The sequence below is a fragment of the Monodelphis domestica genome, chromosome 7 (assembly GCF_027887165.1).
Source record: "Monodelphis domestica isolate mMonDom1 chromosome 7, mMonDom1.pri, whole genome shotgun sequence".
NCBI classification, from domain to species: domain Eukaryota; kingdom Metazoa; phylum Chordata; class Mammalia; order Didelphimorphia; family Didelphidae; genus Monodelphis; species Monodelphis domestica.
Window position 1 is genome coordinate 220,338,756 of NC_077233.1, and position 25,297 is coordinate 220,364,052.

The following is a 25,297-nucleotide window of genomic DNA, read 5'->3' on the forward strand; positions in this document are numbered from 1 at the left end:
CTCGAGATAGATAGAGATCCTTCTTCAAATAAGCTTACAGTCTATTCTGGAGGATGATGTTTGATCTCTTCAAGGGAGTCATGGTGGGGAATGGAAAGAATAGAACACAGGCTTTCAGCATCCAAGGACCTGGCAGGCTACGTGGCTCAACTTGGGCCTCAACAAGAATTCCCTCTTGAGAATATCCCCAACTGTTGGTCATCCAGTCTTCTGCAGGAATATCTCTAATAAGGAGGGTGTAATTAGAAATCTTGACCCCTTGAACTTCATCTCCCAGAATCCTTTTCCCTTTGTCCACCTTGTGTCCTCTCTTTTAGTAAATAAGTTGTGTGTAAATAAGATGTTTTTGTGATGGGCAAAATGGTGGATTATATTGTTCTTATTTACTTGTCTCTGACTCTTTGGGACTCCATGGACCATAGTTATCAATGGGATTTTCTTGGCAAGAATACTGGAGTAGTTATCATTTCCTTCTCCAGTAGATCCTTTTTAAAAAATTTTTCTTTTAAAAATGTATTTATTTTAAAAATATTTTTCCATGGCTATATGATTCATGTTTTCTTCCTCCCTTTAACTTCCCCCCTCCCAGAGCTGACAAGCAATCAGTGGGTCCTTTAAAAAATTTTGTTTTTAAAACACTTATCCTATGTCTTAGGATCAATACCATGTACTGGTTGCAAGGTTAAAGAGCATTAAGGGCTAGGCAATGCAGGTTAAGTGACTTGCCCCAGGTTGTATAGCTAGGAAGTGTTTGAGGCCGAATTTGAACCCAGGACTTCCCATCTCTAGGCCTGGCTCTCTATCCACTGAGTCACCAGCTGCCCCAACCAGTGGTTCCTTTTGATGGATTATAGAATCATAGATTTAGAACTAGAAGGGACTTGGGGGTCATCTATTCTACCTACTTCTGCAACTCCATTTTACAAATGAGAAAACTGAAAGCCTATGAGGTTAGAGCCCTTAGAGACTTTTGCAAAGTCACATGAGATTCCAACCCAGGCCCTCTGGCTCCATTTTCACCCCACTCTAGCCTTTAGGATCAAATAGAAAAGATTTTATTTCCCTTTCATGTAATAATCCTTTAAGCATTTGAAAGACAAAGATCATGTCTTCCCAAAGCTGTCCCTTTTCCAAGCTAAATAGCACTGTTTCTAGTCCCTTCATCACCCCGGTTATCCCTTTCTAGACATGCTTTATCATGTCAATGCCTCTCCTAAAACATGGTGGCCAGAATTGTATGCAAAACTCTAGATATCTGGTCTAACCAGGACCTTCATCACTCTTTGCAGTCTAAAACCAAGCTCAACTTACACAATATCAGAGACAGGCACAAGAAAGGATTATGGAACTTGTAGCAGTCCACCCCTAGCTATGGGCAAGGGGAACAGTTGGTATGTACAGATTGTCTTAGAAGAGAGCATGCTCAGTCTTGAGCATGCTCAGTATTGCACATGGCTGGGAAAGCCTCTGACCCTTGACCCCAGCTTCCCCCAGGTTAGGCGGGAACACAGGTTTCTTTGTGCTCACCTGGTTAAGAGAAACCATACCTATACCTTGTCATTAACCAATGATGATCATCCCTATGTACTGTGTATATTTGCATATCAAAGAGATTAAATAGGGCCCAGCCAGCTCCGCCTTTCTCTCTTCTGCTCTTGCTCCCTTCCAGCTCGCACTGATGCCTGTCCTTGCTGGAGCCTGGCCAGGCTCCATCTCTAATCTTTCTCTATCATCTTTCTGACCTGTGTGGTATTGAATCTGGATCTCTGGACTGGTAAAAGCCTTCGGAAGGGTCCTTTGATCAGAGCTTTGGCTGTGGCTTATTTGTAATTAATAAAGACTCATTCCTGCCACCTCATATCTCTACTTCGACTCCATCATCCCCCTCGTGGTATCAAAAACTTCTATCCTTTCTCTATCTTCCTACCTTAAAGCTTCTCTCTCCCCTCTGAGGAAGCTTTAGAACTTAAAGATGGAAGGCGACTCAGAGATCTCCTAGTCCAATTTCCTTCTCTCCCACACATTTAACAGAAGAGTAAACTGAAGCTTGGGAAGCTAAGTGGTGCAGTGAATAGAGTGCTGGGTCTGGAGTTACTCATCTTCCTGAGTTCAAGTCTACCTCGGACACTTTCTAGCTGGGTGACCTTGGTCAGGTCACTTAATTGTTTACCTTAGATTCCTCATTTGTCAAGTGAGCTAGAGAAGGAAATGGCAAACCACTCTAGTATCTTTGCCAAGAAAACCCACAAATGGGTCATGAAGTCAGACACAATTGAAAAAAAATACTAAAGCCTAGAGAGGTCAAGTGACTTGCCCAGTCTAATCAGCTTTTGCCTGATAGCTAGGTGTCCTAGTGGGTAGTGTTATCAGACTCAGAGTCAGGAAGTCTGGAGTTTAAATCTGGCTACAGACACTTACTAGCTGTGTGACTCTGGGCAGATCACTTAACTTCTCTGTGCCTCAGGTTCTATAAAAATCTATATATCTATAAAATGAGAGAATTGAAGGGCAGTTTGGTGACAGTGGATAGGCACCAGGCCTTGAGTCAAGAGACCTCACACACTTTCTAGCTGTGTGACTCTGGGCAAGTCACTTAACCCCTATTACCTTGTCCTTGCCCTTTCATCCTAGAGTTGCTACTAAGACAGAAAGTAAGGGATTGAAAAAATGAGTGTCAAAATTAAATTAAGGTACAATAACTTAAACTATTATATTTTATAAGATTTATTCATGATCACTAGAAGTAACAAAATAAAAAGGTAACAAAATAAAACCACATGCCCATGGCTCATCTACCTGTTCAAACAGCCTGCTCCACCACAGTCGCCAACAGGAAGCAAAAAGAGCAGACCAGGAACCCCACCAAATTTATCCCTTGTCTACGTCAGCATAACAGGAAGTTAGTGGGCTCCTGGGAAATGTAGTTCAAAAGCACAAGATTTCCAATTACACATGAGGAGTTGGACTTGATGGCTTCTAGTATCCCTTCCAGCATCTATAATCCCGTGAAAGGAACATATTTTCCAGGAGACTAAAAGAAAATAATAAAACTCTAGAGGGGACAGTCATCTCAACCCAATACTCATTTTTGAAGATCCTGTTATATACTGGGCTGTGTGACAGGTACTTGGCGATAAAAATATAAAATCAACCCCCAAACCTCTGAAAGAGGTGTAACCCTACATCAGAAATGCTTTGGAAAAGTAGGTCCATCTCCTTGGTACTTCTGACCAGGATTACAGCAGAATTATGTACTAGATATAGAGTAATTATAGCTAAATCAATGAGATAAAAAGACAAGAAAAACAAAGTAAAAAAATTCATGGAGTAATAATGGAGAATTTAAATCTTTTGAACACCCCTTCCTAATTCCCCTTTCCTCCTTCCCTTTTTACCCCCCTCCATGGCAATAACCTGGCCCTCAGCTACTCTGAGCCCACCAGAGGTGGAAGACTTTGATTCTGCCCAGCTGGATGAAGGAAAGGGAAAGGGCCTAGAGGAAGATGGGAGCAGAATAGAGACTGGTGCAATGCCCATGGGGAAGGGGCAGTCTCACTTAACCTAAGGTAAGGGAACTAGAAGCCCAGCTGGCACCAGAATCTTTATTCCAGGGTTTACTAAGGACAAGTCCCCTGGGTCCTTGACCTCTTTATCCCCCCACTTCAAGAGGCTGAGGACAGCCTCAGGAGTCTGTTCAATAATAGGAGGAGGATGGGGCCAAGAATGAGGAGGAAAATCAGAGGTACTGTATGTAGCAACAATAAAAGGAAAAGGCTGAAGACCCAAAAGTTCAAGAGAGAAAAGTGGGATAGGGCAGCGTGGTGGCTCAGTGGATAGAACACCAGCCCTGGAGTCAGGAAGACCTAAGTTCAAATTTGGCCTCAGACATTACAAATTGTGTGGTCTTGGGAAAGTCTCTTCACTCTGTTTGCTTCAGTTCCTCATCTGTAAAATGAGCTGGAGAAGGAACTGGTAAAGCATTTCAGGATCTTTGCCAAAAACCCAAATAAAGTCACAAAGAGTTGGCCACAACAACATCTTAATCATTTTTTTATAAGAATGATGATGAGTTCAGAAAAAATCTGGAAAGACTCATATGAACTGATGCAAAGTTAAGTGAGCAGAACTAGGAGAACAATGTACACTGTAACAGAAATATCGTACAATGATCAACTGGGAAGGACTAAACTATTGTCAACAATGCAAGGTTCCAAGATAACCCCAACAGACTCATGATAAAAAACACTATCCTCAGCCAAAGAAGGAACAGTTGGAATCTGGTTGCAGATCAAAGCATGCCATCTTTCAATTAATTTCCTTCATTTTTAAAAATTGCTTATGTGATGCATTTTCTGTCACAGCCTGGGGAATATGGAAATATATATTGCATGAAGGCACTGGTTTAACCCATACTGGACTTTTTATTGCCATGGGAGGAAAGGAGAGAATCTGAAAGGCACAATGTCAGAAAACAATTGTCAAAAATTGTTTCTACAAATAATTGAAAAAAAATAAAATTTTTCAGAAAGAGAAAAAGGTGAAACAAAAACCGAGCTCACAGGAATATTAGCCAACATGTTATAAAGACAAAGAAGAATGAGCTAAATCTCAAAGAAAATCAAAGTCCATTGAGTGAATATGAGGATCTGAAAAAATAACTAAAATTAATCAATGAAAAGAGAATGTTTCAGACTTCTCAAAGATAATAGAATGGCCACATAGAATTCCAAGATGGTTCAAAAGAAAATTTACATCAAGTCTGCTTTTGATTTCAAATCTTCTACTCATTTCTCTTACTTTTGCCTTATAGAGTCAAGCAGAAATTTCATCCTTCTCTTCCTTCAGGATAGCCTTTTAAATCCCTATAAATCCCTATATTATCTACTCTCCACCATCACTATCTCCTAAGCTTTCTTTTCTTTAGGAACTGGACTTGAAGCTTGGAGATCAACCTTTTATTTGTTCTGTATGACTTCAGGTAAATCACTTTCCATTTATGGACCTCAGTTTCCCCAGTCTCAAAATGAAGTCAGTGGACACAGAGGTGTCCAACTCATGACCAACAGCTATTTATACCCCATTTTGGCTCAAACCTGATTAAAATGTAATTCTGAGGGGCAGTTAGGTAGCATAGTGGATAAAGCTTCAGGCCTGGAGTCAGGAGGAGCTAGGTTCAAATCTGATTTCAGATACTTCCTCTTGTATGATCCTGGGCAAGTCATTTAATCCCAATTCCTTAGCCCTTGCCACTCTTCTATCTTAGAATTAGTACTAAGAAAGAAGGTAGGTTTAAAAAAAATGAATTTGTTTATTTGAATCCTGCTTTTATTTTTATTTTTAAAAGGTATTTTATTTTTCCAACTACATGTAATAATGATTTTTCTTATAAATTTTCTGAAGTTATAAGATCCAAATTGTCTCCTTCCTCTTTTCTCTCTCCCCTCCTAAAGATGGCAAGTTATTTAATCTGGATTATGCATGTTTTATCTTGCAAAACATTTCCACATTATTCATTGTTGTAAGAGCTTACTCATATAAAACCAAAACCACAAATAAATTAAAGTGAAAAATTGTATGCTTTGATCTGCATTCTGACTTCAACAGTTCTTTCTCTGGAGGTAGAGAGCATTCCTTGTGATAAATCCCTCAGGCTTGTCCTAGATTGTTATATTGCTGAGAATAGCTGTCTTTCACAGTTGATCATTGTACAATATTGCTGTTACTGTGTTCAGTGTTCTCCTTCCTGGTTCTACTTATTTCACTCTGCATCAGGTCATATAGATCTTTCCAGTTCTTTCTGAAATCATCCTGTTCATCATTTCTTACAGCATGATAGTATTCCATCACTATTACATACCACAATTTGTTGGGCCATTCCCCAGCTGATAGACATCCCCTTAATTTGTAATTCTTTGCCAAAGTACAAAAAAATGTAATTGGGAAATTACATTTAATTAATTAATTATTAACTATTATATATAATAATACATAATAATATAATATATTATATAGCGATTACAATTAATTGATTGATTTAAGTAAATAATAATTATAATATAACATAGATTATGCTATTTTGTGGTTTTCTAAGTCAATAAGCAGCTTGGAAGAGATCTTGTTATTTCTATTTGGGTTTGACACTTCTAGAGTAGGTGATGGCTTAAAGCTGGGATTCAAACCCATGTCTCCTGGCTTCAAGAAATCATTTATTCCAGAGGTACCAAAGCTGTGTGACCTTGAGCAAGTTCTGGATCTCAGTATCCCTAGCTGAAAAATAGGTCAATGGAATAGGAGATTACAAGAATCCCTTCTAGCTCTAAAGTTCTGTGATTCTGAGCATCTAAAATTCAACCATTAGAGTTTCAGATGAAAATATCACTAAGGCCATAAGTGCTGACTGGCCATAAATAATGCAGTAGGTGAGAGAAAGGAGAGTCAGTCTGGGATGCCATGAAAGAGGCAGAAGCTTGACCTGGGCCGGAAAGTTGATCAGGATTCAGAGAGACAGAGGAGAGGAGGACTTTGAGAGCAGCAAGAATGGTGTGAAAAAAAGTATCATGAGTTCATTCTAACTGGCAGAAGCCTTGGGAGCCAGTGGAGATAAGCTGGGAAAAGTTGTTCCAGGACAGATTATCGAAAACCTTCAAAACCAAGTGGAAGTGTTTGAGGGGCAGTGTGATTAATGGAAAGAACACTAGATTTTAAGTTATTGGTACTTCTGTGTTAATTCCATGTTGTTGCTCAGTGGTGTCCAACTTTGTGAAGATACTGGAATGGTTTGTCATTTCCTTCTCTAGCTCATTTGACAGATGAGGAAACTGAGGCAAACAGGGTTAAGTGACTTGCCCAGGATCATACAGCTAGTAAGTGTCTGAGGCCAGATTTGAACTCAGGAAGATGAGTCCTCCTGACTCTAGACTGAGTGCTTTATCCACTGCACCACCTAGCTGTACCCATAGTCAAAAATTTGAAGAAAGCTGCAATTTAAGTTGTGTATGTAGCAGGGAGACTTACATAAGTAACTATGAGACCAGAAAGAGAAAGAGAACTACAGTTCAGAGTGTGGAAAATGGAAACAAGTGCAATGAGAAATTTGAAGGAGGATACTCCCCCTTCACTGAAGTGTGGAGGCTAATCAGAAAAGGCTTTATTAGAGAAGGTGCCAGTGGGGTTGGGTCTTGAAGAAAGTGAGAGACTTAAGAGATAGAGGGTGATGCCTTTTATTAAGGCAATTCTTAGGCAACTTATTTGTAGAGTATAATATTTTTCAATTAATTTTTTTCAATGAACCAAAGTAGATTTTCTCTCCCTTCTACCCCTTATCATTGAAAAAGAAAGCAAAACATTGTAACAAAAAAATATTGTCAAGAAAAACAAATTCCTAAATTGTCCTTGTCCAAAAAAACAAGACTTCTGCACCCTGAGTCCATCGTCTCTGTGTTAGGAGGTGGATAGTATGTTTTCCCTGGAATTATGGTTGATCTTCGTGTTGATCTTTCAGCTTTCAACATGATTTGTCTTTAAAATATTGTTGTTATTGTATCAATAGTTCTCCTGGTTTTGCTCACCTCATTCTGCATCAGTAAAAACAAATCTTTCCAAGTTTCAGTGAAACTATCTCTTTCATAATTTCTTATGGTACAATAGTATTCCATCATATTCATATTAAATATTGTATTCAGCAATTCTCCAAGTGAGGGGTATCTCCTTATTTTCCAATTCTTTGGTACTATAAAAAGGGTTGCTATAAATATTTTTGGCACATGAGTTCTTTTTTCTTAAGCAGTATAGGTCTAGTAGTAATATTGCCATATCAGAAAGTATGCACAGTTTGTTTTTATTTATTTTTCTCCATGAAAGGCTATATTTGCAAAATATTGATTTAGCTTAACAGCATAGAAGAAAAGCTATTTGTATAGAACATTTTATTTATAAAATCAGAGGATGTCACAATCAGAAGGGAATATTGACATACAATCCAATCTTTTCCTTTTTCAGATGAGTAAACAGAACTGTAGAGATTAACTGATATCCTCAATTCTCTCTCTTTCTTTCTCTCTTTCTGCTTCTTTTTTCTCCATGAGCAGAATTTTAAAAATTTGATATTTTGTTTTTCTCAATTACATGTAAAACCAATTTTTAATATTTGCTTTAAAAATTTTTTTGAGTCTCAAATTCTCTCTCACCCACCCCTTGTCAAGATGGTGAGCAATCTGATATAGATTGTATATGTGCAATCATATAAAACATTTCCCCCCTATTAATTCTTTTGTGTAAGGAAACTAGAACAAAAAAATTAAGAAAGAAAGTGAAAAAAAATATGCTTTGATCTGGATTCAGACTCCATCAATTCTATCTCTGGAAGTAGATGGCATTTTTTTTTATCATTAGTCCCTTGGGATTGTTTTGGATCATTGCATTGCTGAGAGTTGCTGTCATTCAGTTTATCATACAACATTGCTATTACTGTGTATGGTATTCTCTTGCTTACTTCACTTTGCATCAGTTGGTTTAAGTCTCCAGGGTTTTCTGAAATCTTCCTGCTCATCATTTATGCCATTATAATCATATACCACAACTTACTCAGCCACTCCCCACCTGATGGATATCCCCTCATTTTCCAATTCTTTGCCCCAACAAAAAGAGCTGCTTTAAATATTTTTGTACACATAGGTCCTTTTCTTTTTTGTTTTTCATCTCTTTGGGATACAAACCAAATAATGATGTTGCTGTGTCCAAATGTATGTACCGTTTTATAGCTGTTTGGGCATAAATCTAAATTGCTCCCCAGAATGGTTAAATTGATCCACAACTCATAGAACAGTGTATCAGTGTCTCAAATTTCTCACATCTCCTCCAACTTTTGTCACAATAGCCAATTGGATAGGTGTGGGTTGATACCTTAGAGATGTTTTAATTTGCATTTTTCTCATTAATAGTGATTTAGAAATTTTTTTCACACTATAGCTTTAATTATTTTGTCTGAGAACTGTTTATTTCCTTTGACCATTTATTAATTGGGGAATAAATTGTAATCTTATTTGTTTGACTCATTTCTCTACCCTCCATCTTATTTTCTCCCCATTTCTCTGACTTTCTCTCCTTTTATTCTATCCATCCTCAAAAGTATTCTGCTTTTGACCAGTGCCTCCCCCAATTTTCTCTTTTTCTATCAATGCTCCATCGTTACTCCTTCCCTTATCCCCTTCCCCTCCTACTTTCCTACAGAGTAATATAGATTTCTAATCTCAGTTGATTTTGTATGTCCTTCCCTGTTTGAGCCAATTCTGATGAGTGTAAGGTTAAAATGTGCCTCTCCCTATCTCCCCCATCTTCCCTTCCATTGTAACAGCTCTTTCATGCCTCTTTTATGTGTGATAATTTACCCCATTCTATTTCTCCCATGTCTCTTCTCCCAATGCATTCCTCTTTCTCACCCCTTAATTTTGCTTTTTTAATATATCATCCTATCATATTCAACTCATATATCCTTATGCTCAGTTTATGTAGATTGAATTTCTTTTTCTTTTTTAATTCATGCAAAACACACTTCCAGTTGGTCATTATTATAAAAGCACTGTCATACATAACCAAAACCCCAAAATAAAACCAAAGATACACTGATGTGAAAAGACTGACTCCAACAGTTCTTTCTCTGGATGTGGATAGCATTCCCTGCCATTAAGTCTTTCAGGATTCTACTAGATCATTGCATTGCTGAGAGTAGCCAAGCTTTCACAGATAACCATTGTCCAAATCCATTTCTTTTAAACAATGTTTTTTTTTAATTTTGAATTTAACACACACACACACACACATACATATAGGGTCAGAGAAATAGAAACAGGAAAAGAACATTTCCATATATGTTAGAACAGAAATTATAAATCCCTACTATGTACAGCTTGCTTTTCTCTTCCAAATAAATTCAACATGTTACTTTCAGAGTTGCCTTCCTTGTCTGGGTTTCCCTCTGAAATTCCTTCTGTTTCCTTCTGGGTATTTTATGCTTCAATGACTCTTTTATTCTTCTTTTGGCAATACTAGAGTTTCCCCCTCCCCTGGCCAAATCTCCTTCTAAAATATAAAGGGAGAGAGAATCCTCATGACAAACAAGCCTCATCAAGCAAAACAAATTCATATATTTGCTGTGTCCAAAAATGCAGGCCCTATTTTGCCAAACCCAGGTCTTCTTAATTCCTAGATAAACTGAACCCAAATCTAGTTTCTTGTAATTTTGCCTATTGGTTTCTCAGTTTTGCCCTCTGGCAAGAACAACGAATATATCTAATACTTTTTTCCTTAAGAAAATCCCTGGGATATTTGAAGATAGCAATCACATCCTTTTCCTAAGTCTTCCATTCTCTAGGCTAAACACCCCATGTAACCCTTGGCCCCAAACCAAAGGCTCTGGGATTTCATGGACCTGGTTCATTCTTGGGGGCTTCCCAGTAATCATACTGTTAGGCTTATGGCTTCACCCAGGATTTTTCCTGGGAACAGAAGAATATAACTCAAACTTAGGTCTCTAAAGAAAAGGTAAAAGAGCCCTGAACTACCTCAAAAGCCTTCTAGGTAGACAGGGTAGGCTGTATTTAACAAAAATGTGAAACCCAAAGAATTCATATATGAGTCCATACAAGCCCAATAATTCTCCTTCCTTCTCTGGTGGGCCTCCACCTTCTCCTTAAGGGACTTTCCAGATTTATTGTACTGCCCTGAGTTTAAGACTGCTTTTATTCTGGTTTGTATCCCACCCTCCACTCCCCTTAAGAGAAAGTGCCTGAGGTTGATTGAGTTGACCCTTCTCTTTCTGGGAGGCCCTAGACATAAGCTACCATTTGCTTTTAAAATTTTTTTATTTATTTTTTATTTTATTTAGTCAATTTAGAATATTTTTTCTTGGTTACAAGAGTTGTGTTTTTTCCCTCCCCCCCATCCCCTCCCCTAGCCTATGTGCAATTCCACTGGGTTTTACATGTGTCCTTGATCAAAATCCATTTCCATATTGTTATGTTTGCACTAGGGTGATACTTTAGAGTCTACATTCCCAATCCTATCCCCCTCTACCCATGTAATCGATCAGTTGTTTTTCTTCTGTGTTTCTGCTCCCACAGTTCTTTCTCATAAGTTCCTCAGAATTGTTCTGGATCATTGCATTGCTGCTTGTAGAGAAATCCATTGCGTTCAATTATACCACAGTGTCTCAGTCTCTGTGTACAATGTTCTCCTGGTTCTGCTCCTTTCACTCTGTATCACTTCCTGGAGTTTGTTCCAGTCTCCATGGAATTCCTCCAGTTCATTATTCCTTTGAGCACAATAGTATTCCATCACTATCATATTCCACAATTTGTTCAGCCATTCCCCAATTGAAAGTCATCCCTTTATTTTCCAATTTTTTGCCACCACAAAGAGTGCAGCTGTGAATATTTTTGTACATGTCTTTTTCATTATCTCTTTGGGGTACAAACCCAGCAGTGCTATGGCTGGATCAAAGGGCAGACAGTCTTTTAGCGCCCTTTGGGCATAGTTCCAAATTGCCTTCCAGAATGGCTGGATCAATTCACAGGTCCACCAGCAATGAATTAATGTCCCTACTTTGCCACATCCCCCCCAGCATTTATTACTTTCCTTTGCTGTCATGTTAGTCATGCTACCATTTTGGTTAAGGGGCTTTGGAATGGGAAAGTCCTTGGGGATATTTAGAGACTCATATAACCCATCCTTCTGGCAAGTTCTACCTCTGACAGAGTCCTAGTTAGCCCTCTAGACTTCCCTAGGGCTGATTCCTCCACATAGGAGAAAGAAGTAGGAGTCAAGGGGCAGGTAAGTGGTTCAGTGATTGGGAGTCAGACCTAGAGACAAGAGGTCTCAGACACCTCCTAGCTATGTAACACTGAACCCTCTAGCTGCCTCTTCTCTTGCATTTCTCCCAAGTTGAATTTATTTGGTTTCCTTGGACATTTTATATTTTTATGCATTTTTATTATTTATTATTATATATATTATTTATGCATTTAAGATAATTTAAGAACATTACCCAAGAAGTGGTCCATAGGTTTCCCATGATTAACAAGGGGACTCAAAACATAAAAAGGGTAAGAACCCCTGTTCTAGGTGTTTTCTAGTTTGTTAACATCCTTTCTTTAAATGTGGTACCCCAGTCTTAACAGAATATTCCAGATTAGATGTAACCAGGGCAAAGGTCAGTGGGAATAAACGTAGGATGAATGATCTGGAGGTGGAAGGGACCTGAGAGACCAAGTAGTTGTTTTTATTGTTGGTGATGGTCTTTCTTCAAAAAGGACCAATGATCTCATGGGATGTTGTCTTGACTTGAGAATGAATAGAGAACTGAATTTAAGTGAGGCAAAGCTTGATCAAAGTCCTCAGCCTCAGACATCAGGACAAAAGTCAGGATGATGACATCACGATAGCCTGAGGTGCTGTGGATGACTTTGGTATCTTTGATGCCCACCTCTTCCTTTTACAGTAGAGGAAACTGAGCCCAAAGTCTTTTCCGAGTCCACTCCATATGTATCAGAAGTAGTGTGGAGGCTGAGCAAATTGTGGTATATGTTGGTGATGGAATACTATTGTGCTAAAAGGAATAATAAAGTGGAGGAGTTCCATGGAGACTGGAACAACCTCCAGGAAGTGATGCAGAGCGAGAGGAGCAGAACCAGGAGAACATTGTACACAGAGACTAATACACTGTGGTATAATCGAACGTAATGGACTCCTCCATTAGTGGTGGTGTAATGTCCCTGAACAACTTGCAGGGATCCAGGAGAAAAAAACACCATTCATAAGCAAAGGATAAACTATGGGAGTGGAAACACCGAGGAAAAGCAACTGCCTGAATACAGAGGTTGAGGGGACATGACAGAGGAGAGACTCTAAATGAACACTCTAATGCAAATACTATCAACAAAGCAATGGGTTCAAATCAAGAAAACATCTAATGCCCAGTGGACTTACGCGTCGGCTATGGGGGGTGGGGGGGAGGAAAAGAAAATGATCTATGTCTTTAACGAATAATGCTTGGAAATGATCAAATAAAATATATTTAAAAAAAAAAAAAGAAGTAGTGTGGACCCAGATCTTCTGACTGTGAGACTACTGCTCTTTTTACCATGACATGATAACTGCCAACTACTTCTGTTCCTCTGGACTCTGAACCCTCATGAATATAAAATAGCATTATATTAGTTCCCCCACTCTGCCCCCCCCCCCACCAGTCATAAAGTTGGTTCAAAATGTGCTTGCAATTAACCAACCTTCCAGGTCTTATCATTGGATCAGTCAGTCACAGAATGTTAGAACTAGCAGAGACTGTAGAGTTTATCTAGTTTGACTCCTTATTTTTACAGGGAAGGAAACCTGGCTTTCAAAGGGAAGTAACTTGCTTAAATTCACTTAGCTTCTTAGCTGCAACTTAGATACGGGTGACAAGGGCTTTGCTTCAGGGGGCTAACATCTAGGGAAGGAGGGGTGGTACTGCTTTAGGGTTGGTTCTGGCCAGTGGACCTGCATCATGCCAGAAGTTACTTCCTCTCTGATCCAGATCCCAGGATCCTATCTCTGATATGCTCTTCTCTCATGATCTAGTGCTCCCCACTGCCACGTTGGCATAAATGAATCTATCTCTGGTAGACAACCTCCATCATGCTTCCAGGCTTAGAGACCCACACCACAGGAGAATCCTAGGATAAGCAACAAAGCCAGTGTGCTCTGGCCTCCCCAGAAACATTTGTTTTTGTTCAGTGGTTTCAGTCATACCTGACTCTTTGTGACCCCATTTGAGGTTTTCTTGGCAAAGATACTGGAGTAGTTTACCATTTTCTTCTCCAGTCATTTCACAGATGAGAAAACTGAGGCAAATAGGGTCAAAGGACTTGCCCAAGGTCACAGAGGTAAGATATGTTTGAGGTTAGATTTGAACTCAGGAAGATGAGTATTCCTGCCTCCAGACTCAGTGTGCCACCTAGCTGCCCTTCTAATTTGTCCTTTGTCCTCTGAATTTTTGGATCTCCATGTAACTTTCAGATAGGGAAAGGGTAAAGAGGCTTGATCTGTGATTTTTGGGGGGGGGGTCAAAACTGGGCATTCTTAGCATGGAAACTCCCTCCTTCAATGAAGATTATTTGTCTGCAAGTTATAATTTTGGAAAATTGCCTGGTCTACTGCTAAGACTAAAGTCTACTAAATTAAATAAATTGCTTATGATCACATGGCTAACAGGTAACAGAAGCTGGAGTAGAAGTCAGGTCTTCGTAACTGCAAGGCCAGCTCTATATTTATGATGTCACTAGTAAATTTCATCTTGTATTCAGTTCATCATACCAAGATTTTCTGGGATGCTGATTCCATCATTCAACATCTCAACTATTTCTCCCGCATTTAAGAAAATTGATAAGCATGATATCTGTCATCAACATATTGTTGGGAAAAATGTTGAACAGTGGAGAGTCTGCCTGGCACATTAGAAGCCTCCATTCAGCTAAACATTGACATCTTTGGGTAAGATAATTTAATGAGATGGTATTTCTACTTGTTTATTCACTTCTATTTTTAAAATATTCTTCTCAAATCTTTATATATATTTATTATTATATTATACTTATATAATATTAAATATAATTTTATATAAATATGTATTATTATATTTATAATTTAGATATATTTAAATAGTCTCAAGTCTTTAAATATATTATCATTATATTATTATATATTCTATATAATGTTCAACATAATGTTATATAATATTATTATTACACCATATGTTTAAATATCCTTCTCGAGTCTTTATATATTTAATAATATTATATGTTATATTTATATAATGTTAAATATAATTTTATATACTATATTATATAATTACATTGTGTAAAGAATTGAGAAGAATATTTAAATATAATAAATAATATATTAAATATATTAAAATAAATATATAAAAATTTATATAAAACCATTACTTTATATCCTAGTAACATCTCTAAGACAGAAGGGCAAGGGCTAGGCAAACAGGGGTAAATGACTTCCCCAGAGTCACACAGCTAGGATGTATCTGAGGTCAGATTTAAATCCAGTTCCTCCTTATTCCAGGCCTAGTCCTATATCAGCTGTGCTACCTTGCTGCCTTCTTCCCTAGTATTTAAAGGGAGCAACTAAGTCCACAGTGGATAGAGGGATAAGTTTGTAATCAGGAAGACTTTTCTTCCTGAGTTCAAATCTGGTCTCAGACACTTACTAGCAATATGATCCTGGGCAAGTCACTTGCCCCTGTTTGTCTCATTTTCCTTATCCGTAAAATGAGCTGGAAGAGGAACTGGCAAACCACTAATATTTTTGCCAAGAAAATACATGGGGTCACAAAGAGTCAGACAGGACTGAAACAACTGAGCAACAACAAAAATGTTTAAAGGTCACCTCCATTTTTACGGAGCTGATTCCTACAAATGGACTTCAATAACTATGGCAGACTGAGGCCAAAGACTTTATACAACTCTGCCTCGCTTTACCTCACCCCATATCAGTGGTCCTCTGAAAATGAAGGATGGAAAACACCTTTCTTTTCAACCCTTACCTTCTATCTTAGAATCAACACTGTGTATTGGTTCCAAGGCAGAAGAGTGGTAAGAGCTATTCAATGGGGGTTAAGTGAGTTGCCCAGGGTCACACAGGTAACAGAAAGCTACTTGGGGACACTGAGAGGTTATGAATTGTCTATGGTCATGGAATTTGTATTTATCAGATGTAGGGGTTGAACCCAGGTTTTGGCTCTAAGACCAACCAATCCTTTATTTACCTTGCCTTGCTCTTTCTTGCTAATGATTATAACGGCACCCTACTTTTCTCTACAACTTATAAAACACATTCTGATAAGTAGGGAGGCCCCCAAGAATGAACCAGATTCATGAAAACCCAGAATCTTTGGTTTGGGGCCAAGGAGTACATGGGTTATTTAGCCTAGAGAATGGAAGAATTAGGGAAAGGATGGGATTGCTTACTAAATATCTGAGGGATTTTCTTGAGGAAAAAAGTATTAGATACTATATTCTTTGTTTTTGCCAGAGGACAAAGCTGAGACTAATAGATAAAATTAGGGAGTACAAATATTCGTTATTTCCATTTTTCAGGTGAGGAAATTAAGGCTCAACGATGTTGAAAAATGACTTGTCTATGATAGTATAATTAAGTGGTTGGTCTAGTGAACCTATTTCTTTGATCTCTCTTTTTTTAAAAAACTTTTACCTTCTGTTGTAGAATCAATATTGATGTTAAGGCAGAAGAGTGGTAAGGGCTAGGCCAGTAATGGTGAACCTTTTAGAGGGATGAGTGGTATCTTCAGGCACATGTGGAGAGGGGGAGGGAAGCAGTTGTCTCTGAGTGCTCCCTCTGGCAGGTGTGCCATAGGTTTGCCACCATGGGGCTAAGGCAATTGGGGTTTAAGTGTCTTGCCCAAGGTTACATGGCTAGGAAGTATCCAAGGCCACATTTGAACCCAGGACCTCCCATTTCTAGGCCTGGTGCTCTATCCATTGAGCTACCTAGTTTCCCCAATAACAGCAATTAAAATACTATGACCTCATAATGCCATTACCTCTCACCTGGACTATTATAATAGTTGTTCAACTGGTCTCCCTAGCCTCTCTGTTCTTTAATCTATCCTTTACCTTGTCTCCAAATTTCCTTCATGTATAGTTCTGATCATAGGATTTATTTTTTTATTCCCATTTGAATTAATTTATTTAGTCAATTTAGAACATTAATCCTTGGTTACAATAATCACATTATTTCCCTCCTTGCCCTCCACCCACTCTTCCCGCAACCAACAGGCAATTTCATTGGGTATTACTTGTGATCACAGGATTTAGAGAAGGAAGGGGCATTAGAGATTACGTAGTCTAATGGGGTGATGAAGCCCGAGGCTCTAGGGGCTAATGGCGTGCAAAGGCAGTCAGGTGGCACAGTAGACAGAGTACTAAGCCTAGAATTAGGAAGACTGGTCTTCTTGAGTTCAGATCTGACCTCAGACACTTACTAACTGTATGATCCTGGACAAGTCACTTAATCCTGTTTGCCTCATTTTCTTCATCTGTAAAATGAGCAGAAGGAAATGGCAAACCACTCCAGTGTTTTTGCAAAGAAAACCCAAATATATATATATAAACCTATAAAGGTTCAAACGTGATTGAACAATAACAACAACTAAGGTAACACTGGTATCAGAACTAGAATTCAAACCTAGGTTCTTTGACTTCAGATCATTTTCATTCTTAGTCATTAACCCTTAGCCTTTAGCATAATACCTGGCACATAATAAGCATTTTAAGAAATGCTTATTGATGGCTGACTGATTAACCCAACCACTATAAAGTATGCAAATGATGACTATTAGTGCCAAAGATCAATGATGAAATAATATGATACATTAAGTTAATGGTGCACAAGAATGAAGGAAGATAATTTAGGGGCTTCCCAAGGTGGTGTTTTTTTGAGCTATCCCTCCCCTTCAAATTAAAGGCTCCCCAAAGTTGCTTCACTATTCAAACCCAGGGACCACACCATTTCCCTGCTTAAAAAATTCCTCTGGCTCCCTATTGCCTATAGGATAAAAATAAAAACTCTTTATGACTTTTAAAAACCTCCACAATTTGGCTCCCACCTACTTTTCCCATTTTACTTTGAATTATTCTCCTTAATGTCTTCTATGTTCTAGCCAAACTGGATAATTGGCTGCTTACTGATCTTCCCTGGGAGGCTCCTGCCCCTATATTGCCATAAGCTATTCCTTTGCCTGAAATACACTCTTTATCTCACCTCTGCTGGTTTAAATCTTGCTCTTCCTTTAAGTTTCAACTCAGGGACAGTTTTCTCCATAAAGTTTTCCTTCCTATGGATTCTAGTTGAAATATTTTCTTCATCCTCAAGTTTTGTTAGCACTCCTAAGCATCTCTGGATAGATTTTAGGAAGTCCATGAACTTAGATGAGAAAAAAGTTGTCTCATAATTTCAATAGATTTGGCTTCCTTTGATGAAACCTTATAGACATTCCTCCTCCCTTCCAAATTATATTTTAAAATGGATAGATTAAAATTACAAAGTGCTTCAAAACCTGTTTTCTTGTCTGTAAAATGATGTGATGGTACTGATAAATCTCTGAGGAGTCTGTTATTCCCATCACTAATGATCCCTCCTCTGTCTGAAGCATGCTTATTGGTATACATGTTATGTTCTGCTAATTCTAGCTCAGTTCCTCAGATTTTAAAACCATTTAGGGAGCAGGGGGCAGGGGAAGGGGATGGACACCCTCATACTGTACCTTTACTTTTCTTCTCTGTTTTCTGGCTTATTTTTGTGTGCTATCATCTCCCATTAGAATTCCCTCAAGGGCAGAGACTTTATTATTATTTTTTTTGGCTTGTCTTTATATCCCAAACATTTAGCATAGTACCTGGCTCATAGTAAGCACTTAATAAATATTTATTTCCTTCTTTCCTCCTACCTTCCTTCCTTCTTTTTCTTGCTCAGACACTTTATTTAGATATATGATGATGATTCAGATTATGAGATCATTTTCCATACACTTTTAAAAATAAAAAGCCACTCCACCCCAACCCCATGGTGTGATACTAATAATAATACACACCTCTGGTTTAAAGTATGGGATTTTTTCTTTTAATTTTTAAAATTTATTACCCCTCCCTCCCTGTCTTCCTTACTCTTCCCCCTTTCCCCCCTCCCTCCCTTCCTTTTTTCCCCTTGATCAAATACTTTATTTAGATTTATGATGATTCAGATTATGAGGTCATTTTCCAACCTCTTTAAAAAATAAAGGCACACCCCGCCCACCTACCTCATGGTGTGATGCTAGTAATAATACATTCACCTGGTTTAGGGTGTGGTATTTTTTTGTTGTTTTAGTTTTTTAAAATTTATTATCCCTCCTTCCCTTCCTTCCTTCCTTCCTTCCTTCCTTCCTTCCTTCCTTCCTTCCTTCCTTCCTTCCTTCCTTCCTTCCTTCCTTCCTTCCTTCCTTCCTTCCTTCCTGATTATAAATTCCTTGAGGGCAAGGATTCTATCATTTTTTTGACTATCTTTACCATTCTCCGTGGTAGAGTAGAAAGAGGACTGAAGCTGGAGGCAGAAGAAACTTCTGCTTAAACCCTGCTATCCTCATTTACTAGCTGTGCAACCTTGGACAAGTCACTGTATACCTACTTCACAGGGTCATTATGAGGATCTAATGAGAACAATGTGTGTAAAGTCCTAGATCCATATCATCTCATTTCATATCAGCTGCTTAATAATAGTTTCTGACTTTGAACTTTCCTGTAGTTCTGTAAGACCTGTTTCTGTCCCCACACTCAGCTCATCATGAGTCACTGTGGCTCCTTTGCATGCAGAGGGTATGCAGCTTCTTCATTATGACATGGGTGTCATCCTCATTACAGGGAAAGGATAAGGATATAATTCACGCTCATTACAATAGACACTATTTTACTCTTGCGTTTATCTTCCATAGTCCAACTCTTTCCTTCTAGGAAGGACATCAGCAGATGCTATCTCAAACCCTTTAAATAAGTATCAGCTTTCCATTCTGAAACCACAATGAGGCTCAGAGGTGCTATGGAGAGGATAGGAGAAGATTCAATGTTTCATAATTCTCTCTTGATTACTATCTCACAGTGAAACTCATTTAACGTCTGTCTTTGCATTCGATTCCTAACTATTATAGCTGGAAGGACTTGATGTGGTGGAAAGAATGTCAGATTTGGAGTTAGAAGACCAGGGCTTGAATTTGGGTCATGTTCATACTTACTTTTGGAGGCAGCTAGATGACTTGGAGTCACGAAGACCCAAGATTAAATCCTGCCTCATATATTTATTAGCTGTGCAATTCTGGTCAGTCCCTGAACCTTTATCAGTCTGTTTGCTCTAGATGGGAGGATCAAAAGAGAAAACTTGTAAAGTGCTTTGCAAATTATAAAGTACCATATAAATACTAGCTTTATTTATTATTATTAGTGTGACATTGGACAAGTCACTGAACTTTACAGACCTCAGTTTATTTTGTTGTATAGGCAGCTAGGTGGTGCAGTGGTTAGAGCCCTGGGCCTGGAGTCAGGAAAATTCCTCTTCCTGAGTTAAAATTAATTATTGTTATGTAAGTGGAAGGAACCCTTGATCCTTGCCTACCAATTCAAGTGTTAACCTTTGTAGATGGGCAAAGGAGGGACTCATAAATTAGGATTTCATATAGAAATGATATTTATTACTGCGGCTGGTCTTTTAAAATCCTGTAGCATTTTTTAATAGCAGCTCTTTTTGTGGTGGCAAAGAATTGAAAATTGAGAGCATGTCTATCAATTGGGGAATGGCTGAATAAATTATGGGATATGTTGTTCATGAAAAACTATTGTGCTATAAGAAACTATGAGCAGGATAATTTCAGAAAAAGCTGGAAAGATCCACATGAACTAAGGTAGAGCAAAATAAGCAGAATTGGGAGAACATTGTGCACAGAAACAGCAAGACTGGGATAATCAACTGTGCTCTCAACAATACAAGGATCTAGGACAATTCTGTAGAACTAAATGACAAAGAATGCTCTCCACCTCCAGAGAAGGAACTGTTGGATTCAAAATGTAGATCAAAGCATATCATTTTTCACTGTAGTTTATTTGGGGTTTTATTTTTGGGTTTTGGCTTTACAAGAGAATTCTCTCATTACAATGACCAATATGGAAGTATGTTTTGCATGATAATACACATATAACCCAGCTTACAATCTCTGAGAGGTGGGAGGGAGGGAGATAATTTGGGTTTTATAATTTCGGAAAACATATGTTGAAAATTGTTAGTACATGCAACTGGGAAGATAAAATATCTAAATAAAAAAAAATTTTAGCATTTCAGGAAAGGGGTCATTAATCAGCGAGTCTTGATTTGAGTCTGGCTTTGTAGCCAAATGAATTAAACACTTGTTGCCTGCTCAGTAAAGTTCTTAAAAGTCACTTAGTTCAATTTCTCATCTTCTACAGGATGTTGGAAATGAGATCGAGCCTGTGCATGAATACTTAGACAGCTGAGTCAGGGTTCAAAAAGATCCCTAGGGGGCTAGAAACACCGGTTCAGAAAAGATGATTAGGCCAGGTTGCTACAAATCCCCCAACTTCATCTGAAATCGAGAGACCCCTAACCACCATGATTAGTCAAGTGCTGTGGGAGGGTCCTTTTCCTCTCCTCCCATTGTGTTTTTTTTGGGGGGGGTGCGCGGGGGCTTTGTACAGATCAACAATCTAGTAACTAGGAGGTCTTGGTTTGGGGTCTGTGAAACTTTAAAAAATTTTTGATAACTATATTCCATATATTGTAATTTATTTCCTTTTCAATCTCACTTTTATGCACTTAAAATATTATTCCGAGAAAGTCTGCCAAAAGGGTCCATGGCACCAGAAGGGTTATGAACTTTTGCTCCAGTTCAACTCCTTCGTTTTACAGATGAGGAAACTGAGGCCCATGGGTGGGAAAGTGACTCGCCCAAGACCATTCACTAGGCCGCTTTCTCCACCTCATTCCCCAACTTTTCTGTTTAGGAATGGGGGTTGGGGGAGCCTCCAATCTTCCTCGGGCCAGCCCCGCCCCTCTTGCTAGGCCCTTCCCTCCTCCTCCTTCTCCGCCCCTTTTCCCACACAAGGGGCCAAGAGCTTCCCGGACACCCAGAAAGCTGCTGTCCGGGAGCGAGTTGGGGGTGACCCGCGGCCCAGCCTCGCTCGCCCGTGCTCCCTTCTGCAGCTAAGATACCGGTGCGCTCCGGTGCTGTACGGCCGGCTCGCCCGCAGGCCAGCTGGACAGGGGAGGTGAGGGGGAGGGAGGAGAGGAGCGAGGCTGCTGGGCTAGCGGAGCTCTGGGGGAGCGGCGGACAATTGGGCTGGGAGGGAGCCCAGAAGAGCAGGCTCATCCAGGCGCCGGGACTGCGCCGCCCGCGGCCAGCGGACCTGAGCAGCAGGGCCGTCCTCTGCAAGCTGGGGGCGGGCAGGGGAGGAGCCCCGAAGCCGTGGGGGCCGGACTCCCTGCCGGAGCCCCAGACTCTGCCCGGGACTTTCAACCCTCTGGGAGGCGTCCGGTCCCCCCTCTCCCCCGCTGCTGCAGCCTCTAAGAGGACAGAATCTGGCTCTTTTCTCTGGGATCAGGACCTGACTGCGGCCAACTTGCCTGGATCCCTGGGGTCGCTGCCCCCTCCTCCGGGGAGGCCACTGTGGTCTCTCCGCGTAGACTAAGAAGCTGGAAATTGATCTCCTGGGAGCTAGGCTCTCAGGCGAGGGCGCGACGGGACCCGGAGTTTCCCTGGAATTCCCTGCCCTGCCTAGAGGTGCTCTGGCTTTCCAGGTCTGCACCCAGGAATCGGGTTGCCTGAGAGGGACTTCCCCAGCCTCTGGTAGCTTCAAACCAGGTTCCCGCTTCATTTCCACTCCTGACTCAGGATGGCTGCCATAAAGGCCTTACAGCAGTGGTGCCGGCAGCAGTGTGAAGGCTACCCCGGGGTCAGCATCGTCAACATGACCACCTCCTTCAGGGACGGCTTGGCCTTCTGTGCCATCCTGCACCGGCACAGACCAGACCTCATGTGAGTAGGGGATGCCCTTGGCTATGCTCCTGTGAGCTCTGGACAAGTGTTGGTTGGCATCTGCCAGACCGAGGTCCGGGCTGCTGTCCCATTTCACCTTGAATGAAACCAAGCTTCCTGCATCCTGGTTCTCTTTGTCTCAGGACCTCCCACCAAGTAAGGGGGGTGGGCGGCGGGGGGGACCTGACCACAGTCTGGCATTTCTCTGAAAAGGGTTTAGAGGAGAGCCTGCTGGTATTGGAATCAGGAACACCTGGGACCAAATCCCTCCCACTCCATTCAGTAACTCCTGTGAATGTGGGCAAATCACTTACTGTTTCTGAACCTCGGTTTTCCTTGCCTATAAAATGGGAACAATAAGAGCCTGAAGGTTTACTTCAGAAGGTTTTTCCGAGGTGTAAGTGAGATAATGTATGTTAAGGGCTTTGAAAACTTTAAAGAGTTATAGAGATGTCAGTTATTATAGCCAACAAGCTGAGACCCCAGGAGTTCAGGCTCCTCCTCCTCCTCCCTCCTTGGCAAAATGCAGAAAACAGAGATTCTTGGGTCACTTGACATAGCCCCACTGCTCCCTGCAATAACCTGACCCTGTTACCTCAGCTCTTTAGTTACCACTACCATGTCTCCTGCCTCTCTCGGCCCTCTGATGAGTGAGGTGGGTATTAGCGCCCTTTAGGTTTCTTTTGTCTGGAGACCACACTTCAGAGCCAGAGTTGTTGGATTGATGGAAAAGTCCCTCTTTCCCCTGGAGCCAGTTGGGCCAGGTCAGGAGGAGCTCAGTTTGGGTGGGGATGAGGCTCTGCTGAATGTGTGAGAGTCCATCAGACCAGGGACTGGCTAGGAGCCCGGAGCCTGCTCTCTTTTAGGAGCTCTGGAGACGGTGGGTTATTGCCAGCCAGTACAACCTGGATAGCAGAGTTGGGGTGGAGGTGGGGTCTAAATCCTTGACTGGAAGCGAGGAAGTACCAAATCTTAACCAGAATCTTCTTTCCCCACTGGTGACATGGAAAGGGGGTTGGGGAGGGAATTAGACCAAGCATTTCTCCCTCTAGGCTTGAAATAACCCATAACCCCCTGGTGGAATTATGCCTCAGGAAAGATCTGAACTGGAAGGTGGTTTTCTAGGGCTTTGTTTGGAAAGATCTGGGTTGTTGGTGCTAAACTCTGGGTTTACTGGGCCATTGAGAGTGGTAGCTAGTCAGGTCTCTCCACCTTCCCTAGCAGAAGCCAAGGTCATGCTGAATGGGAAAGAGTTGCATAAAAACATTTCTTCAGAGGTGTAAGTTTAAAATACTCCCATTCTGGAGTTTGGAAAATGGAGAATGAAGTGCCAGGAAAGTAGGGTTCGGGAATACCCTGGGATGGGATCTTGCCTCAGTGAACTAGTGGAACAACTCATTTGGAGCAAGACTGTAGTGACTGCTGAAGCCAAGGAGTTGGGAATGAATGGTAACTAGTCAACCCTGGCTTGCCACTCCAAGCTAGGCTGGTCATGTGGAGACTTGGTTTCTGGCTCCTGCTACTGCAGGGAAGGCAAGAAACCCTTTCAAAAAATGGCTTTTATTTATTTTGCCCCTTCCTCTCTCTCCAGAACTATGAACTTCCTTACAACAGATTTGGAAATGTCCAGTTATCATTTCTATTCTAAAAAAACCTCATTTAAAATAAGTTAAGGAATGCTTTTTTGCCCTTAAAAAGAAATGAAAATGTTTGTGTAGGCTCTGCTTCCTTCAAATGGTAATTTTCAGCAGGGTGTTAAGATTTTATTCCATTCCTTCAAACACACAGTGTTCCAGGCATTGTGGTACAGTGAAAAGGGGTCAGAGGATCTGTGTCTTCTGCTTATTCTCTCTATCATCTTATGTGCAAGTCACTTGGCTGAGTTTGTGACTGAGTTTCCTCTTTTGTAAAATGTTGGGGTTGGACTAGACCAGTGGTATTATACTCAAATAGAAATAGAGACCAGTGGTCTACACATGAGGATCCTTTCACATAAGATATTGACTTAGTTTAAAAATGTAATATTATGGGGATTTTAATTTATTTTCTTAAATATTTCCCAATTACATTTTAATCTGGTCCCAAGGGTACTTGGAGATGTTGTAGACTACATGAGGATGTTTGGACCTCTGGGGTCAGTTCAATTCAATAAACATTCATTAAGCATCTAAGAACATGAACTGTGCTAAGGACCATTTCAAATGCTGTTCCTATGTCCTATCAAAATGTTGAAATGTCATATTTTTGCTTTAGTGATAAAGAGACTAAAATATAAATATCCTGTGATTTCTTGGCTAATTTTGTAAAGTACGAAGTGCCTTGAACTTGAAGCCATAAGAAAGATGAAGTACCTTGACTTCAAAGTCATAGGAACTGAGTTTGAATTTGGGCTCTGCCACTTTTTACCTGGGAGAGCTTTAGCAAATCATTTGGCTTTTCTGGGTCTTAGTTTCCCTCTCCATAAAACCAGTGGTCAGATGAGATGATCTCTAAGTTCCTTTCCATCTCTAGATTTATAATCTTATGACCCAGGGATTCTCTGTATCATCTTTAACAAGTCACTTGGCTGAGTTTGGGACTGAGTTTTCTCCACTGTAAAATATTGGGGTTGGACTAGACCAGTGGTTTAGGGACTAAGAAAACAAAGCCCTGGGTCTCCTG

At 40.2% G+C, this 25,297-nt stretch overlaps 1 protein-coding gene across 3 annotated transcripts in view; it reads left to right on the forward strand.

Annotated features, from left to right (window-relative positions):
* The first annotated feature begins 13,856 nt into the window (after nt 1-13,856).
* Nucleotides 13,857-25,297, forward strand: part of MICALL2 (MICAL like 2) — a 79,831-nt gene continuing 68,390 nt past the window's right edge. Inside the window, exons 1-3 of one of the 3 annotated variants that reach the window (XM_056806496.1) lie at nt 13,862-13,916; nt 14,337-14,523; nt 22,493-22,636. In XM_056806496.1, the coding sequence (XP_056662474.1) occupies nt 22,494-22,636 (143 nt within the window). In that variant the 5' untranslated portion in view covers nt 13,862-13,916; nt 14,337-14,523; nt 22,493. Of the gene's footprint in view, nt 13,917-14,336; nt 14,524-21,692; nt 22,637-25,297 lie in introns of those variants that run through there. The other 2 variants (XM_056806497.1, XM_056806495.1) reach the window with 2 other exon arrangements.